Below are 20,018 nucleotides of genomic sequence, written 5' to 3' on the forward strand. Positions count from 1 at the left end.
GAACCACTATTCCTACAAACATACCCATTTTTGCTTTCCGAGATAATGTTCTCAACTTCCACACACTCTTCAAGGCTTCCAGAACTTTCGCCCCCTCCCCCACCCTATGATTCACTTCCGCTTCCATGGTTCTATTTGCTGCCAAATCCACTCCCAGATATCTAAAACACTTTACTTCCTCCAGTTTTTCTCCATTCAAACTTACATCCCAATTGACTTGTCCCTCAACCCTACTGTAGCTAATGACCTTGCTCTTATTCACATTTACTCTCATCTTTCTTCTTTCACAAACTTTACCAAACTCAGTCACCAGCTTCTGCAGTTTCTCACACGAATCAGCCACCAGCACTGTATCATCAGCGAACAACAACTGACTCACTTCTCAAGCTTTCTCATCCACAACAGACTGCATACTTGCCCCTCTTTCCAAAACTCTTGCATTCACCTCCCTAAAAACTCCATCCATAAACAAATTAAACAACCATGGAGACATCACACACCCCTGCCGCAAACCTACATTCACTGAGAGACAATCACTCTTCCTACACGCGCACATGCCTTACATCCTCAATAAAAACTTTTCAGTGCATCTAACAACTTGCCTTTCACACCATATATTCTTAATACCTTCCACATAGCATCTCTATCAACTCTATCATATGCCTTCTCCAGATCCATAAATGCTACATACAAATCCATTTGCTTTTCTAAGTATTTCTCACATACATTCTTCAAAGCAAACACCTGATCCACACATCCTCTACAACTTCTGAAACCACACTGTTCTTCCCCAATATGATGCTCTGCACATGGCTTTCCCCTCTCAATCAATACCCTCCCATATAATTTCCCATGAATACTTAACAAACTTATACCTCTGTTATTTGAGCACTCACATTTATCCCCTCTCAGCACATTAACATCCAAAAGTCTCTCTTGCGCACCTATCAATTAACACGTAATCCAATAATGCTCTCTGGCCATCTCTCCTACTTATATATGTATACTTATGTATGTCTATCTTTTCAAACCAGGTATTCCCAATCCCCAGTTCCTTTTCAGCACATAAATCTACAAGCTCTTCACCATTTCCATTTACAACACTGAACACCCCATGCACACCAGTTATTCCCTCAACTGCCACATTACTCACTTTTACATTCAAATCACCTATCACTATAACCTGGTCTCGTGCATCAAAACTACTAACACACTCACTTAGCTGCTCCCAAAACACTTGCCTCTCATGATCTTTCTTATGCCCAGGTGCATATGCACCAATAATCATCCATCTCTCTCCATCCACTTCCAGTTTTACCCATATCAATCTAGAGTTTACTTTCTTACACTCTATCACATATTCCACCACTCCTGTTTGAGGAGTAGTGCTACTCCTTCCCTTGCTCTTCTCTTCTCACTAACCCCTGACTTTACTCCCAAGACGTTCCCAAACCAATCTTCCCCTTTACCCTTCATCTTCATTTCACTGAGAGCCAAAACATCCAGGTTCCTTTCCTGAAACATACTATCAATCTCTCCTTTTTTCTCATCTTGGTTACATCCACACACATTTAGACACCCCAATCTCAGCCTTCGAGGAGGATAAGCACTCTCCGCGTCACTCCTTCTTCTGTTTCCCCTTTTAGAAAGTTAAAATACAAGGAGGGGAGGGTTTCCAGCCCCCACTCCCATGCCCTTTAGTTGCCTTCTACAACACATGAGGAATACGTGGAAAGTATTCTTTCTCCCCTATCCCCAGGGATATATATATACAAATATTCTATATTTTCTTATTTTTGGTTTGTCGCTGTCTCCCACGTTTGTGGGGTAGCGCAAGGAAACAGACGAAAGAAATGGCCCAACCCACCCCCATACACATGTATATACATACACGTCCACACACGCAAATACACATACCCATACATCTCAATGTACACATATATATACACACACAGACACATACATATATACACATGCACACAATTCACACTGTCTGCCTTTATTCATTCCCATCGCCACCTTGCCACACATGGAATAACATCCCCCTCCCCCCTCATGTGTGCGAGGTAGCGCTAGGAAAAGACAACAAAGGCCACATTCGTTCACACTCAGTCTCTAGCTGTCATGTAATAATGCACGAAACCACAGCTCCCTTTCCACATCCAGGCCCCACACAACTTTCCATGGTTTACCCCAGAAGCTTCACATGCCCTGATTCAATCCACTAACAGCACGTCGACCCCCGTATACCAAATCAATCCAATTCACTCTATTCCTTGCCCGCCTTTCACCCTCCTGCATGTTCAGGCCCCGATCACACAAAATCTTTTTCACTCCATCTTTCCACCTCCAATTTGGTCTCCCACTTCTCCTCGTTCCATCCACCTCCAACACATATATCCTCTTGGTCAATCTTTCCTCACTCATTCTCTCCATGTGCCTGAACCATTTCAAAACACCCTCTTCTGCTCTCTCAACCATGCTCTTTTTATTTCCACACATCTCTCTTATCCTGACATTGCTTACTCGATCAAACCACCTCACACCACATATTGTCCTCAAACATCTCATTTCCAGCACATCCACCCTCCTGCGCACAACTCTATCCATAGCCCACGCCTCGCAACCATACAACATTGTTGGAACCACTATTCCTTCAAACATACCCATTTTTGCTTTCCGAGATAATGTTCTTGACTTCCACACAGTCTTCAAGGTTCCTAGGATTTTCGCCCCCTCCCCCACCCTATGATTCACTTCCGCTTCCATGGTTCCATCCGCTGCCAGATCCACTCCCACATATCTAAAACACTTTACTTCCTCCAGTTTTTCTCCATTCAAACTTACCTCCCAATTGACTTGACCCTCAACCCTACTGTACCTAATAACCTTGCTCTTATTCACATTTACTCTTAACTTTCTTCTTTCACACACTTTACCAAACTGTCTGTTGAGTACTCTTGGGAAATTATATGGGAGGTTATTGATTGAGAGGGTGAAGGCATGTACAGAGCATCAGATTGTGGAAGAGCAGTGTGGTTTCAGAAGAGGTAGAGGATGTGTGGATCAGGTGTTGCTTTGAAGAATGTATATGAGAAATACTTAGAAAACAAATAGATTTGTATGTAGCATCTATGGATGTAGAAAAAGCATATGACAGAGTTGCCAGAAATGCCCTGTGGAAGGTTTTAAGAGTATATGGCGTGGGAGGTGTTTCACTGCTACAAGCAGTGAAAATTTTTTTTTTCTAAGATGTGAGGCGTGTGTACAAGTAGGAAGAGTGGAGAATGATTAGCTCTCAGTGAATGTAGGTTTGTGGCAGGGGTGCATGATGTCTCCATGGTTGTTTAAGTTTGATGATGGTAGGGGTTGTTAGGGAGGTGAATGCAAGAGTTTTGGAAAGAGGGGCAAGTATACAGTCAGTTGTGGATAAGGGGGCTTGGGAAGTGAGTCAGTTGAGAAACTGCAGAAGGTGGTGACTGAGTCTGGTAAAGTGTGTGAAAGAAGAAAGCTGAGAGTAAATGTGAATAAGAGCAAGGTTATTAGGTACAGTAGGGTTGAGGGACAAATCAATTGGGAGGTAAGTTTGAATGGAGAAAAACAGGAGGAAGTGAAGTGTTTTACATATCTGGGAGTGGATTTGGTAGCAGATGGAGCCATGAAAGCAGAAGTGAGTCACAGGATTGGGAAGAGGGCAAAAGTTCTGGGAATGTTGAGTAATGTGTGGAAGGCGAGTACATTATCTCGGAAAGCAAAAATGGGTATGTTTGAAGGAATAGTGGTTCCAAGAATTTTATATGGATGCGAGGCGTGGGCTACAGATAGGGTTGTGTGGAGCAGGGTGGATGTGTTGGATATGAGATGTTTGTGGACAATATGTGGTGTGAGGTGGTTTGATCGAGTAAGTAAGGAAAGGGTAAGAGAGATGTGTGGTAATAAAAGAGTGTTGTTGCGAGAGCAGAAGAGGGTGTATTTTCATGAAATGGTTTGGTCACATAGAGAGAATGAGTGAGGAAAGATTGACAAAGAGGATATATTTGTCAGAAGTAGAGGGAACGAGAAGTGGGAGACCAAATTGGTGGTGGAAGGATGGAGTGAAAAAGATTTTCAGAAATCAGGGACTAAACATGCAGGATGTGAAAGGCGTGCAAGGAATAGAGTGAATTGGAATGATGTGGTATACCGGGGTCGACATGCTGTCAATGGATTGCACCAGGGAATGTGATGCGTCTGGGGTAAACCATGGAAAGTGTTGTGGGGCCTGGATGTGGAAAGGGAGCTGTGGTTTCAGTGCATTATACATGACAGTTAGAGATTGAGTGTGAACGAATATGGCCTTTCTTGTCTTTTCCTAATGCTACCTCACGCGCGTGCAGGGGGAGGGGGGGTGTAATTTCAAGTGTGGCAGGGTGGTGACGAGAAATGAATAAAGGCAGCAAGTATGAATTATGTACATGTGTATATATGTATATGTCTGTGAATGTTGTTACGAACACACGTGTGTGTCCACATGTTCGTATGTCTGAGTATGGTGTATCTCTGTATATTGTGTGCCTTGGTGTTGGGTGTGGTTGCTATCGGCTTGGATCTCACTTCCCTGACCGTGTTAATTGCCTTAGTAATTATGTTTTTGAAGCAGATGTTGGCCAGTCCTCTAGCACCCAAACCATTGTCAACTGCGGGTCGAGGCGTGGCTAGCTGTTCCTGCCTTGCTGGTCCTTCAGATAAAAGGCTCAGACAATCATCTGGGAGTCGATTCCTTCAACAGTCCCGAGCCCAGCAAGGTAATGTAGGCTTTCCTGTCTCGAACCCCGTAGCCACCGCTGTAAGATGTTTACTGTGTCATGTCAGGTTTAGCTAAGTGTAACGATGATGCTTACTGTGTTGCGTCGGGATTAGCTAAGTGTAACGATGATGTTTACTCCGTCACATCAGGTCTAACTAAGTGTAATGTTATCAAACAAAGTGTCATAAAGGAAAGAGATCTCCTAGTTTGAAATCTTATCTGGAATGTTAACTCATGTTCAATGTTAAACTCATGTTCAGTGTTAACGTAAATAATTCGTGCCTGGTTTATGTGTTCACTTTGTACATTTGAATTCTTTCATTATAAGTAATTCTAACCCTGGTGTTTGTTTTAACCCCATAACGTTAAGATAGCATTATCCTGAGATGTGCAATATAACAAATCTCACGTCCTTGCAAAGACAAGGATCAGTATAGTATTTGTAACATATATATGTTACTGGCGACCTAGCTCGAATAAGTACCAAGTTTGTAACAATGTATACATATATATGTATACGTTGAAATGTATAGGTATGTATATGTGCGTGTATGGATATTTGTGTATATACATGTGTATGTGGGTGGGTTGAACCATTCTTTCGTCTGTTTCCTTGCGCTACCTCGCTAACAAGGTAGACAGCGACAAAGTAAAATGTAAACAAAAAAATAAAAAGATGTTATGGAAGGTGGTAAATAAAATGCGTAAGACAAGAGAACAAATGGGGAGGTAATAACAAGTAATGGTGATGTGAGAAGGAGATGGAGTGAGTATTTTGAAGGTTTGTTAAATGTGTTAGATGATAGAGTGACAGATATAGGGTGTTTTGGGAAAATAATTTGGTAAACAGAGAAGAGGTACTGAATATATATTCATATATTTTCTTTATTATAATTTGTCACTGTCTCCCGTGCTAGTGAAGTAGAGCAAGGAAACAGATGAAAGAATGGCCCAACCCATCCATATACACATGTATATACATACATGTCCATACACGAAGAGTCTCTAGCTGTCATGTAATAATGCACCGAAACCACAGCTCCCTTTCCACATCCAGGCCCCACACAACTTTCCATGGTTTACCCCAGATGCTTCACATGCCCTGGTTCAGTCCATTAACAGCACGTTGACCCCGCTATACCACATCGTTCCAATTCACTCTGTTCCTTGCAACCCTTTCACCTTCCTGCATGTTCAGGCCACAATCACTCAAAATCTTTTTCACTCCATCTTTCCACCTCCAATTTGGTCTCCCACTTCTCCTTGTTCCCTCCACCTCTGACACATATATCCTCTTGGTCAATCTTTCCTCACTCATTCTCTCCATGTGACCAAACCATTTCAAAACACCCTCTTCTGCTCTCTCAACCACACTCTTTTCATTACCACACATCTCTCTTACCCTATTATTACTTACTCGATCAAACATCTCATTTCCAGCACATCCACCCTCTTCCACAGAACTCTATCCATACCCATGCCTTGCAACCATATAACATTGTTGGAACCACTATTCCTTCAAACATACCCATTTTTGCTTTCCGAGATAACGTTCTCGACTTCCACACATTCTTCAATGCTCCCAGAACTTTCGCCCCCTTCCCCACCCTATGATTCACTTCCGCTTCCATGGTTCCATCCGCTGCCAGATCCACTCCCAGATATCTAAAACACTTCACTTCCTCCAGTTTTTCTCCAATCAAACTTACCTCCCAATTGACTTCTCCCTCAACCCTACTGCACCTAATAACCTTGCTCTTATTCACATTTACTCTCAGCTTTCTTCTTTCACACACTTTACCAAACTCAGTCACCAGCTTCTGCAGTTTCTCACACGAATCAGCCACCAGGGCTGTATCATCAGCGAACAACAACTGACTCACTTCCCGAGCTCTATCATCTACAACAGACTGCATAATTGCCCCTCTCTCCAAAATCCTTGTATTCACCTCCCTAACAACACCATCCATAAACAAATTAAACAACCATGGAGACATCACGCACCCTTACCGTAAGCCGACATTCACTGAGAACCAATCATTTTTCTCTCTTCCGACTCGTACACATGCCTTACATCCCCGATAAAAACTTTTCACTGCTTCTAACAACTTGCCTCCCACACCATATATTTTTAATACCTTCCACAGAGCATCTCTATCAACTCTTATCATATGCCTTCTCCAGATCCATAAATGCTACAAACAAATCCATTTGCTTTTCTAAGTATTTCTCATATACATTCTTCAAAGCAAACACCTGATCCACACATCCTCTACCACTTCTGAAACCACACTGCTCTTCCCAAATCTAATGCTCTGTACATGCCTTCACCCTCTCAATCAATACCCTCCCAAATAATTTCCCAGGAATACTCAACAAATTTACACCTCTGTAATTTGAGCACTCACCTTTATCCCCTTTGCCTTTGTACAATGGCACTATGTCATTATATATATATATGCATATCCCTGTGGATAGGGGAGAAAGAATACTTCCTACGCATTCCTCACATGTCGTAGAAGGCGACTAAGGGGATGGGAGCGGGGTGCTAGAAACCCTCTCCTCTCCTTGTATTTTAACTTTCTAAAAGGGGAAACAGGGGGAACAGAAGGAGACACACGGGGAATGCTCATCCTCCTCGAAGGCTCAGATTGGGTTGTCTACATGTGTGTGGATGTAACCAAGATGAGAAAAAAGGAGAGATAGGTAGTATGTTTGAGGAAAGGAACCTGGATGTTTTGGCTTTAGTGAAACGAAGCTCAAGGGTAAAGGGGAAAAGTGGCTTGGGAATATTTTGGGAGTAAAGTCAGGGGTTGGTGAGAGGACAAGAGCAAGGGCAGGAGCAACACTAATCCTGAAACAGGAGTGATGAGAGTATGTGATAGAGTGTAAGAAAGTAAATTCTAGATTGATATGGGTAAAACTGAAAGTGGATGGAGAGTGATGGGAGATTATTGGTCCATATGCACCTGGGCATGAGAAGAAAGATCATGAGAGGTAAGCATTTTGGGAGCGGTCGAGTGAGTGTGTTAGTAGTTTTGATGCACAAGACTGGGTTATAGTGATGGGTGATTTGAATGCAAAGGTGGGTAATGTGGCAGTTGAGGGAATAATTGATGTACATGGGGGTTCAGTGTTGTAAATGGAAATAGTGAAGAGCTTGCAGATTTGTGCGCTGAAAAAGGACTGGTGACTGGGAATACCTGGTTTAAAAAGAGAGATATACATAAGTATATACATGTAAGTAGGAACGATGGCCAGAGAGCGTTATTGGATTACGTGTTGATTGATAGGTGTGCGAAAGAGAGACTTTTGGATGTCAATGTGCTGAGAGGTGCAACTGGAGGGGTCTGATCATTATCTTGTGGAGGTGAAGCTGAAGATTTGTAGAGGTTTTCAGAAAAGAAGAGAGAATGTTGGGGTGAAGAGAGTGGTGAGAGTAGGTGAACTTTGGAAGGAGACTTGTATGAGGAAGTAATAGGAGAGACTGAGTACAGAATGGAAAAAGGTGAGAGCAAGGGAAGTAAGGGGATTAGGGGAGGAATGGGATGTATTTAGGGAAGTAGTGATGGCTTGCGCAAAAGATGCTTGTGGCATGAGAAGCTTGGGAGGTGGCCTAATTAGAAAGTGTTGTGACTGGTGGGATGAGGAAGTAAGATTATTAGTGAAAGAGAAAAGAGAGGCATTTGGATGGGTTTTGCATGGAAATAGTGCAAATGACTGGGAAATGTATAAAAGAAAGAGGCAGGAGGTCATGAGAAAGGTGCAAGAGGTGAAAAAGAGGGCAAATGAGAGTTATGGTGAGAGAGTATCATTAAATTTTAGGGAGAATAAAAAGATGTTTTGGAAGATAAAGAAAGTGTGTAGGACAAGAGAATAAATGGGAACATTGGTGAGGGAGGCTAATGGGGAGGTGATAACAAGTAGTGGTCATGCGTGAAGGAGATGGAGTGAGTATTTTGAAGGTTTGTTGGATGTGTTAGGTGATAGAGTGGCAGATATTGGGTGTTTTGGTCAAGGTGGTGTGCGAAGTGAGAGGGTTAGGGTGAATGATTTGGTAAACAGAGAAGAGGTAGTAAATGCTTTGCAGAAGATGAAAGCAGGCAAAGCAGTGGGTTTGGATGGTATTGCAGTGGAATTTATTAAAAAGGGTGACTGTGTTGTTGACCGGTTGATAAGGATACTTAATGTGAATATGACTCATGGTGAGGTGCCTGAGGATTGGCAGAATGCATGCATAGTGCCACTGTACTAAGGCAAAGGGGATAAAGGTGAGTGCTCAAATTACAGAGGTATAAGTTTGTTGAGTATACTTGGGAAATTATATGGGCGGGTATTGATTGAATGGGTGAAGGCATGTACAGAGCATCAGATGGGGAAGAGCAGTGTGGTTTCAGAAGTGGTAGAGGATGTGTGGATCAGGTGTTTGCTTTAAGGAATGTTTGTGAGAAATACTTTGAAAAGCTAATAGATTTACAGCATTTATGGATCTGGAGAAGGCATATGATAGAATTGATAGAGTTGCTCTGTGGAAGGTATTAAGAATATATGGTGCAGGAGGCAAGTTGTTAAAAGCAGTGAAAAGTTTTTATCGAAGATGTAAGGCATGTGTACGAGTAGGAAGATAGGAGAGTGGTTGGTCCTCAGTGAATGTCGGTTTGTGGTAGTGATGCATGATGTCTCCATGGCTGTTTGATTTGTTTATGGATGGGGTTGTTAGGGAGGTGAATGCAAGAGTTTCGGAGAGAGGGGCAAGTATGCAGTCTGTTGTGGATGAGAGAGCTTGGGAAGTGAGTCAGTTGCTTGCTGATGATACAGCACTGGTGGCTGATTCGGGTGAGAAACTGCAGAAGCTGGTAACTGAGTTGTGCAAAGTATGTGAAAGAAGAAAGCTGAGAGTAAATCTGAATAAGGGCAAGGTACAGTAGAGTTGAGGGACAAGTCATAAATGGAAAATAACTGGAAGAAGTGAAGTGTTTTAGATATCTGGGAGTGGATTTGGCAGCAGATGGAACCATGGAAGTGGAAGTGACTCACAGGGTGGGGGAGGGGGGGAAGGTTCTGAGAGCATTGAAAAATGTTTGGAAGGCGAGAACATTATCTCGGAAAGCAAAAATGGGCGAGTTTGAAGAAATAGTGGTTCCAACAATGTTATATGGTTGCGAGGCGTGGGCTATACATAGAGTTGTGCAGAGGAGGGTGGATGTGTTGGAAATTTTCGAAGAAAATATGTGGTGTGAGGTGGTTTGATTGAGTAAGTAATGAAAGGGTAAGAGAGATGTGTGGTAATAAAAAGAGTGTGGTTGAGAGAGCAGAAGAGGGTGTTTTGAAATGGTTTGGTCACATGAAGAGAATGAGTGAGGACAGACTGACAAAGAGGATATATGTGTCAAAGGTGGAGGGAACGAGAAGTGGGAGACCAAATTGGAGGTGGAAAGTGAAAAACATTTTGAGCGATCGGAGCCTGAACATGCAGGAGGGTGAAAGGCGTGCAAGGAATAGAGTGAATTGGAACGATGTGGTACACTGGGGTTGATGTGCTGTCAATGGATTGAATCAGGGCATGTGAAGTGTCTGGGGTAAACCATGGAAAGTTTTGTGGGGACTGGATGTGGAAAGGGAGCTGTGGTTTCGGTGCATCATACATGTCAGCTAGAGACTAAGTGTGAACGAATGTGGCCTTTGTTGTGTTTTCCTAGCACTACCTCACACACATGAGGGAGGAGGGGGTTTTTATTTCAAGTGTGGCGGGGTGGCAATGGGAATGAATAAAGGCAGATAGTATGAATTATGTACATGTGTATATATGTATAAGTCTGTGTGTGTATATATATGTTGAGATGTAATGGTACGTATATTTGTGTGTGGACACGTATGTATATACATGTGTATGTGGATGGGTTGGGCCATTCTTTCATCTGTTTCCTTGCGCTACCTCGCTAACGCGGGAGACAGCGACAAAGCAAAATAAATAAAATAAATAAATATATTCTTATTTGTCAAACAGAGGAGAGGTAATGAAAGCTTTGCAGATGAAAGCGAGCAAGACGGTGGGCTTGGATGGTATTGCTGTGGAATTTACTAAAAAAAAAAGGGGGTGACTGTATTGGTGACTGGTTGAGGAGCATATTCAACGTATGTATGGTTCATGGTGAAGTGCCTGAGGATGGGTGAAATGCATGCATAGTGCCATTGTACAAAGGCAAAGGGGATAAAGGTGAGTGTTCAAATTACAGAGGTATAACTTCGTTGAGTATTCCTGGAAAATTATCTGGGAGGGTATTGACTGAGAGGGTGAAGGCGATTGGGGAAGAGCAGAGAGGTTTCAAAAGTGGTAGAGGATGTGTGGATCAGGTGTTTCCTATGAAGAATGTATGTGAAAAATACTTAGAAAAGGAGATGGATTTGTGTGGAGCATTTAAGGATCTGGAGAAGGCATTTGATAGAATTGATAGCAGTGCTCTGTGGAAGGTATTAAGAGTATATGGTGTGGAAAGCAAGTTGCTAGAAGCAGTGAAAAGTTTTTATTGAAGATGTAAGGCATGTGTTCAAGTAGGAAGAGAGGAAAGTGATTGGTTCCCAGTGAATGTCAGTTTGCTACAGGGATGTGTGATGTCTGCATGGTTGTTTAATTTGTTTATGGATAGGATTGTTAGGAAGGTGAATGCAAGAGTTTTGGAGAGAGGGGCAAGTTTGCAGTCTGCTGTAGATGAGAGGGCTTGAGAAGTGAGTCAGTTGTTGTTCGCTTATGATGCAGCTCTGGTGGCTGATTCAGGTGAGAAACTGCAGAAGTTGGTGACTGAGTTTAGTAAAGTGTGTGAAAGTAGAAAGTTGAGAATGAATGTGAATAAGAGCAAGGTTATTAGGTTCAGTAGGGTTGAGGGACAAGTACATTGGGGGGTGAGTTTGAATGGAGAAAACTGGAGGAAGTGAAGTGTTTTAGATATCTGAAAGTGGGTTTGGCAACGGATGGAACCATGGAAGTGGAAGTGAGTCACAGGGTGGGGGAGGGGGTGAAGGTTCTGGGAGCGTTGAAGAATGTGTGGAAGGCGAGAACGTTATCTCAGAGAGCAGAAATGGGTATGTTTGATGGAATAGTAGTTCCAACAATGTTATATGGTTGTGAGACATGGGCTATAGATATGGTTGTGTGAGGGAGGGTGGAATGATATGTTTGAGGACAATATGTGGTGTGAGGTGGTTTGATCAAATAAATAATAAAAGGATAAGAGAGATGTGTGGTAATGAAAAGAGTGTGGTTGAGAGAGCAGAAGAGGGTGTATTGAAATGGTTTGATCACATGGAGAGAATGAGTGAGGAAAGATTGACAAAGAGGATATATGTGTCAGAGGTGGATGGAAAAAGGAGAAGTGGGAGACCAAATTGTAGGTGGAAGGATGGAAAGAAAAAAATTTTGAGCAATCATGGCCTGAACATATAGGAGGGTGAAAGGCGTGCAAGGAATAGAGTGAATTAGAACGATGTGGTATACCGGGGTCGACGTGCTGTCAATGGATTGAACCAGTGCATGCGAAGTGTTTGGGGTAAACCATGGAAAGTTTTGTGTGGCCCGGTTGTGGAAAGGGAGCTGTGGCTTTGGTGCATTACACATGACAGCTAGAGACTGAACGTGAACGAATGTGGCCTCACCTTTTTCTTGCGCTACCTTGCTATGAAGTATAATAAAAAAAATAATATATATATATATATATATATATATCCCTGGGGATAGGGGAGAAAGAATACTTCCCACGTATTTCCTGCGTGTCGTAGAAGGCGAATAAAAGGGAAGGGACCAGGGGGCTGGAAATCCTTCCCTCTCGTTTCTAAGTTTCCAAAAGAAGGAACAGAGAAGGAGGCCAAACCACAGCTCCATTTCCACATCCAGGTCCCACAAATCTTTCCATGGTTAACCCCAGATGCTTCACATGCCCTAGTTCAATCCACTAACAGCATGTCAACCCCCGGTATACCACATTCTTCCAATTCACTTTATTCCTTGCATGCCTTTCACCCTCCTATATGTTCAGGCCCCGATCGATCAAAATCTTTTTCACTCTATCCTTCCACCTACAATTTGGTCTCCTGCTTCTCCTTGTTCCCTCCACCTCTGATACATGTATCCTCTTTGTCAATCTTTCTTCACTCATTCTCTCCACGTGACCAAACCATTTCAACACTCTTCTGCTCTATCAACCACACTCTTTTTATTACCACATATCTCTCTTACACTTTCATTGCTCACTCGATCAAACCACCTCACACCACATATTGTCATCAAACATTTCATTTCCAACACATCCATCCTCCTCTGCACAACCCTATCTATAGCCCATGCCTTGCAAGCATATAAAACCACTATTCCTTCAAACAAACCCATTTTTGCTCTCCGAGATAACTATCTTGCCTTCCGCACACTCTTCAACGCTCGCAGAATCTTTGCCCCCTCTCCCACCCTGTGACTCACTTCCGCTTCCATGGTTCCATCTGCTACAAAGCCCATTCCCAGATATCTAAAACACTTCACTTCCTCCAGTTTTTCTCCATTCAAACTTATTCAGATGATCTTCCAATTAACTTGTCCCTCAACCCTACTGAACCTAATAACCTTGCTTATTCACAATTGCTCTCAGCTTTCTTCTTTCACATTACCAAACTCAGTCACTTACTTCTGCAGTTTCTCAACCAAATCAGCCACCAGCACTGTATCATCGTTGAACAACAAGTGACTCACTTCCTAAGCCCTCTCATCCACAACAGACTGCATACTTGCCCCTCTCTCCAAAACTCTTGCATTCACCTCCCCAACCACCCCATACATAAACAAATTAAACAACCATGGAAACATTCTGCTCCCCTGCTGCAAACCGACATTCACTGTTTACCAATCACTTTCTTCTCTTCCTACTCGAACACATGCCTTATGTCCTTCGTAAAAACTTTTCACTACTTCTATCAACTTGCCTCCCACACCATATACTCTTAATATCTTCCCTGATAAGTATATGTATATGTATGTATATATGTGTACATGAGTGGATGGGTTTTCCTTCATCTGTATCCTGCTGCAGGACATGGTGATCAAGTATAATATAAATAGTAGTGATTTGGGTGGTGAGTGTCATGTGTGTCCTACATGATGCATGGAATGGCTGTTGTTTGATCAGTGAAAGTGATGAACTATTCAAGGTGACAGAAGGGTGTGAGCTGGATTCATATCTGTCTGAGGTTAAAAGAATAGATAAGGGTGTGAGCTGGATTCATGTCTGTCCAGAGCTAAAAGAGTGTTAAAGGCATGAGCTGGATTCATGTCTGTGTGGGGTGAGGGTGAGTGGGAAGTTGCTTCTGGGTGGATTTTATGTAAGTTTTACATGAATTTCCTGTTTTGGGGTAAGGTTAGTTTAAGGATGATTTTTGAGTAGTATCTCATGAGTATGTTTGAGTGTTCTTTGGGAGAAGGGATTTCACTGAAATGGGTTCTTCATGAGTGCAGGCCAGACTGGTGCCAGTTTTCAGTTTGTCTTTCAGTGATCAAGTTGCGATATTCACAACCTGGATTTCTTCTCTGATGGTGACTAGTGTCTGAGCTGGTTTCTTTGCTTTATGAGGTGTGTAAGTTGGGGTGAGAAACTTGCGCTATATTTCTTTCAGTGCCCTTGCATTACGTGCTTTTTGTTAGCTTTGTTGGAGGTGTTGATGAAATGTAAGATTCCATGATCTGGGTATAAGAAATCATCAAGAGTAAAGTTTTAAAGCTTTGTTTAAATGCGTTGTCTGTACTGTTTGAGTTTTATGATTGATGTACTGACAAGGTGGACAAGATGGAGTGTTATCAGGATGGGAAAGTGGTCAGACGGTGGTGAGCATAGTGTAGTGTTGGTGAGCAAAATGTGATGCCTGGCACGGTCAGCTGCTGTAGGATAAGGGTTAGGAGTCTATTTGCAAAGATGAAGATACTGAGAGGTTGCAGCAGATCTATTGGTAGTTTAACTCAGGGATCATGGGTGTGTGTTGAGCCAAGAGGAATGGTGGACACTGAAACCTACACAAAGACAAGTGTTGGGCATGCTGGTGAGGTTCTGTGGTTGGGGAGTGTGTCTGGAGAAGCATGTTGCTGGGGGAGGTATGCAGATGTTACACTGTCGTTGGTACTGTGAAGTCTTATTTTTATGAATGGTATTTCTAGGGTGTTGCAGTTGTCTGTGAGCTGTTCTGTGATGTCAGTGGTGTTGGAGAAAGGTATGGTTTGGTGGACAAGGATTGTGAGTCCTACTCATCATCGTTGTCTGTTGTTTCTTACAGGTGTGTAGTTCCAGAAAGGTTGGAGGGCAGATTTGGATGCAAATCTGGTTTCTTAGATGAGAGATATGTGGATATTGTGTTCTCTAAGAGGGAGAAAGCACATGATAAGGTTGACAGAGATGTTTTGTGGAGGTGTTATGGGAGGAAAGCTATTACAGGGAATTAAGAGTTTTTACCAAGAGAATAAGGTGTGTGTGCAAGTAGGGAGAGAAGAAGGGTCTGGAGATAGGTCTACAGCAGGGGTGTCGAATAGGCTGTTTGATTCATGGATGAGGTGCATGAAATTTGAGGAAAGGGGTAGGTATGCACTCTGTTTGGGGTGGGGGGCCTGGGAGGTAAGCCAGTTCTTTGCTGACAACAAAGCACTGATGGCAAATCCCAATCACAAACTGCACAAGCTGGTATCTGAGTTTAGGAGAGTGTGTGAAAGGAGAAAGCTGAAAGTAAATATAAATAAAACAAGCTTGTTAAGTTAAGAAGATGCAAAGAGACAGGGCAGCTGTTTAAATGGAAAAAACTTTGGGGAGGTGAACTGTTTTAGGTACATGGGAGCGGACATGGTAGTGAATGAAACCATGGAAGCTGAAGTGAGTCACTGGGTGGAAGAGGAGGCAAAGGTCCTGGGAGTATCAAAAAATGTGTGACGAGGAGTCACTGTCTAGGAGAGCAAAGGTGGGCAAGTTTGAAGGTATAGTATTCTGGACAATGATGTAAGGATACAAGGCTTGGTCTATACGATGAAATTGTATGGAAGATGGTGAATACATTGGAAATGAAATGTTTAGATACATTTTGTGGTGTGAGGAGGGTTAATCAAGTAAGAAATGATAGGGTAAGAGAGAGGTATGGTAATAAAAGAATCATTAAGAGCTGAAGAGAGTGTGCTGAAATGGCTTGGACACATGGAGAAAATGAGTGAGAGGTTGACAAAGAAGATTCATGCGTCAGATGTGGAGAGATGAAAAAGGGGAAGACCAAATTGGAGATTCAATTGATTTGACTTGTAACTGTCACTGACAGCTGCTCTATACTGGCAATGCACAAGGGCAATGTTCAGCAGCTGATCAGACAGATCCCTAAATGTCTGGTAATTCGATGAAATCAGTGCTTCCTTATCTACAGCAACATCAGATCAATCACACCTAGTGTTGATTTCTCGTAGTCTAGCAGCAAATATACTGCAAGGTCTTTCTCCTGCCATGAATACCACTCTTCTTTGTTTTTTGAAGTAATCTACCCGAGGTGAAAAGGGAGCCTCAAAGGATCATAGTAAAATCTCTTCTGAACAATTCAAAACTCAATGGGCACAGTATGCACACTAAATATCTAAAAACTTTTTTGCAGTTTTGAAAATGGTAAGTATGATGGTAAATACTCTATATGCAATTACTCATTCTAATATCAACAATGAAATACCAACAGAGAGAAATGTTATGTGCATCTCTGTATTTTCTGGGTTGCTGAAACATGCCTTATAAGGACCTAAACTCTAATAACAATACACATTTTCAACCTGATGGTTTGTTCTAACACACTAAATAGGCCCTTTAGTGGAGACTGGCAGGCAAACTAAATGGGTCTATTCACAGCTTTTCAAAAAAATTAACAAAAAATAGCATCTTCACATGACGCAAATGTTTCTGCAAAGCTGCTAATGAGAGAAGTGTACAAAATGTATACTGTACAGTACTTGTAAATTCCCATCAATCAGTAAAACTACAGTTTCCAAATTCATATATACATCTCACCCTACAAATGGAAGAACAGAGGAAGGAGGGATGATATCAAAATCCACTACTATACAAAGGACGCTTACATATGTGATCAACTGTGGAATCATTCAAGAAAAGGAAAAATTGTTAAATCCTAACTTTTTTTCTCTACATCTTAACCCACCAATGAGAAAAATGATCAAAACTGGTAAAAATAGGGACTTCTAATATACCTGAGACTATGATACTCTTTCAAGCTTCTGGCTGAGGCAAATGCAGAGCAAAAATCTAAAGACAGGTTGGAATGAGAAAAAGCTAATTACAAGAACATTCCTAATGCACCATGTCCCTCATCAATTCTTCCAATTTGAAACTACACAATAGTACAACTTTCTATTGCTGAATTATAGCATTCACTCTATCAAGTAAATGGCAAAATACTCAAGTACAAACTGTAATACTTACCTGTAACATCAGCGTTTTTTGTAGAGCGTTTACGTCGCAAAGATACTCTTCGTGTTGGAGTGCTACTCATGGTGTTCATTTACACCTGTGGGTTCAAAAAGCAACACTTCCATCAATGGGAACTCAGTTATCAGTCCACAGTAAATGGTTAACAACAGTGTCCATTCAACTGAATATACATACTGTCAGAAGTGAGGGGATCATACAAAAAAAAAAAAAAAAATACTCTCCTACCCCTATATACAGTTCACCATTTATAGCCACATACTACTGCTGCTAACCTTGTGGTATTCTACATATACATTCATACTTTTCAAATTTGTTTGCCATCTCAAGTGTTAATGCCAGGAACACATCTATTCTCTAGCTCATATGCAATGCACCAAAACCACAGCCCCCTATCCAAAACAAAGCCTCATAGATTTTCCCATGGTTTTTCCCATCTGCTTTATGTGCACTGGTTCAACTCATTGGCAGCACATCATCCCCTGTGTATCACATCATTCCAATTCACTTGACCCTGCGCAAGCCTTTCATCCTCCAGCAAGTGCAGGTCCTGATCACTCAAGATTTTTTTGCTCCATCTTCCATCTCCAGTTTGGTCTCCTCCTTCTTGTTCCCTCCACTTCTGGTATATATATCATCTTTGTCAACCTCTCCTCACTCATTTTCTCCATACATCCAAACCATCTGAGCAAACCTTCTTCAGCTTTCTCAGCCACTCACTCCTTATTACCACACCCCTCTCTTACCTTTTTATTATTTACTTGATCAAACCACATCACACCACATACTGTCAAACATTTCAGTTCCAACACAACCTCCCTCCTTTGCATATCATCATCTACAGCTCATGCCTCACACTGATATACACAATTTTGGGTTTTACAGTACCTTCAAAAATTCCAATTTTTCTCCCTCCCAGATAACGACTTCACTTTCCACATATTTCTCAATGCTTCCATAACCTTCGCTCCCTCACTTACCCTAAGACTCAATTCCACTTCCATGGTTCCATTCACTGCAATGTCACTCCCAGGTATTTAAAACACTTTTCCTCCATATTTTCTCCATTCACACTCACACCCCGGCTAACTTGTCCCTCTGCCCTGCTAAACCTAGCAACCTTGCTTTTACTCATGCTCATTTTCTTCCTTTCACACACTACCAAACTAAGACATCAATTTCTGCAGTTTCTTACCTGAATGTGCCACCACTGATGTGTCATCAGCAAATAACAACTGACTCACTTCCCAGATCCTATCTCCCTCTACAGCTAATATCCTCTACTCTCTCCAACACTTGCATTCACCTCCCTCACCGTCCCATCCATAAACAAATTAAACAGCCATGGTAACATAACACACCCCGGCACAAACCAACCATCACCCGGAACCATTCAATCTCTCTAGCTACTCATACATACGCCTTACACGCTTGATAATATCTTCTCACAGCTTTCCTCCCAAACCATATATATTCTTAAAACCTTCCACATGGCATCTCTATCAACCACATCATATCTCCTTTACCACTCCTGAAACCACACTGTTTCTCCCGACTTTGATGCTCTGTTCATGCCCTAGCCCTTTCAATCACCACTCTCCCCTACAATTTACCAGGTACACTCAACAAACTTGTAGTTCTTCAGTTTGTCCTTCTTACATTTATACAAAGGCAATATACATGCACTGTCAATCCTCAGGAACCTCACCATGATCTATAAATACGAAGAAAATCCAAACTAACTTTCAACAACACTGTCACCCCTTTCTTAAGAAATTCCACTGCAATATCATCCATTCCAGCCATCTTGCCACTTTTCACCTTACACAAGGTCTATCACCTCCTCTCTTTTCACCAAACCACTATGCATGACTCTCTCGCTTCTCATACATCCTGACCCAAACACTCTACACCTACCACTCTATCATCAAAAAGTTACCACTTCCCCACTTTTTTCCCTTAAACTGATGTCCCTATTTGTTCTCGTTTCTGTCCCATTATTAACAACCTTCCAAAACATCTTGTTTTCTCTGAATTTTACTAATACTCACTCACTCGAACTCTCATTTGTCCAATTTTTCAACCTTTGCACCTTCCTCTTGACCTCCTACCTCTCCCTCTTGTATATCTTATCATCTGCCCTCCTTCCTTGCAAGTACTGCTGAAACCAGCTAACTCAAGGAAAACCCTGTTCCCTAATATTGGAAGAATCTCCCAATCATTCATTAGTACTGCTGAAACCAGCTAGCTCAAGGTATACCTTTTCCCCTAGGCTGCTGACAGCAGCCACCCAGGATCATACTACCATCCTGACTCAGGAGCATTAAAGTGGTGCCCGCAACCATCTTACACCCTCTGTACTAAGACTAATGGTCTTACTTTGTCTCATTAAAATGGGACTACTGGGCTAGTCATGCCATCCTCACTTAACAAGCACATGCACCTACTCAACTCTTGCTTATTTTACTCCATAAGTTTTCTTGCCATCTCTTGTCTGTACAATAATTTCTATATGTAGTCATAATAGAGTTCAACAAACCTATGGCCCCTAGTCCATAGGTGCTAAGAATCTCTGGATTCCTGCCTGACACTACTGCATATGAGAAGGAAGGATAAGACATTAGTAGTACTAGCCACTTCCACAACCTTTCACTCTCTAATAGACCTATCTCTTTATTCACAATACAAAGCTTTCCTTGGGTAAATTACTGTCACTTAAGTTGTGATGCTTCTGTTTTTCCTCCACA

The 20,018-nt window shown here is 42.1% G+C and overlaps 1 protein-coding gene across 1 annotated transcript in view; it reads right to left on the minus strand.

Moving 5' to 3' along the window:
- The window catches only part of LOC139750935 (uncharacterized), a 266,933-nt gene extending 249,525 nt beyond the window's left edge, over window positions 1-17,408 (minus strand). The window contains exon 1 of the mRNA XM_071665847.1: window positions 17,266-17,408. Coding sequence (XP_071521948.1) covers window positions 17,266-17,344 — 79 coding nt within the window. The 5' untranslated portion in view covers window positions 17,345-17,408. The remainder of the gene's footprint in view (window positions 1-17,265) is intronic.
- Between the last annotated feature and the right edge of the window lie 2,610 nt (window positions 17,409-20,018).

Source organism: Panulirus ornatus, chromosome 10 (genome assembly GCF_036320965.1).
Source record: "Panulirus ornatus isolate Po-2019 chromosome 10, ASM3632096v1, whole genome shotgun sequence".
Classification (NCBI taxonomy): domain Eukaryota; kingdom Metazoa; phylum Arthropoda; class Malacostraca; order Decapoda; family Palinuridae; genus Panulirus; species Panulirus ornatus.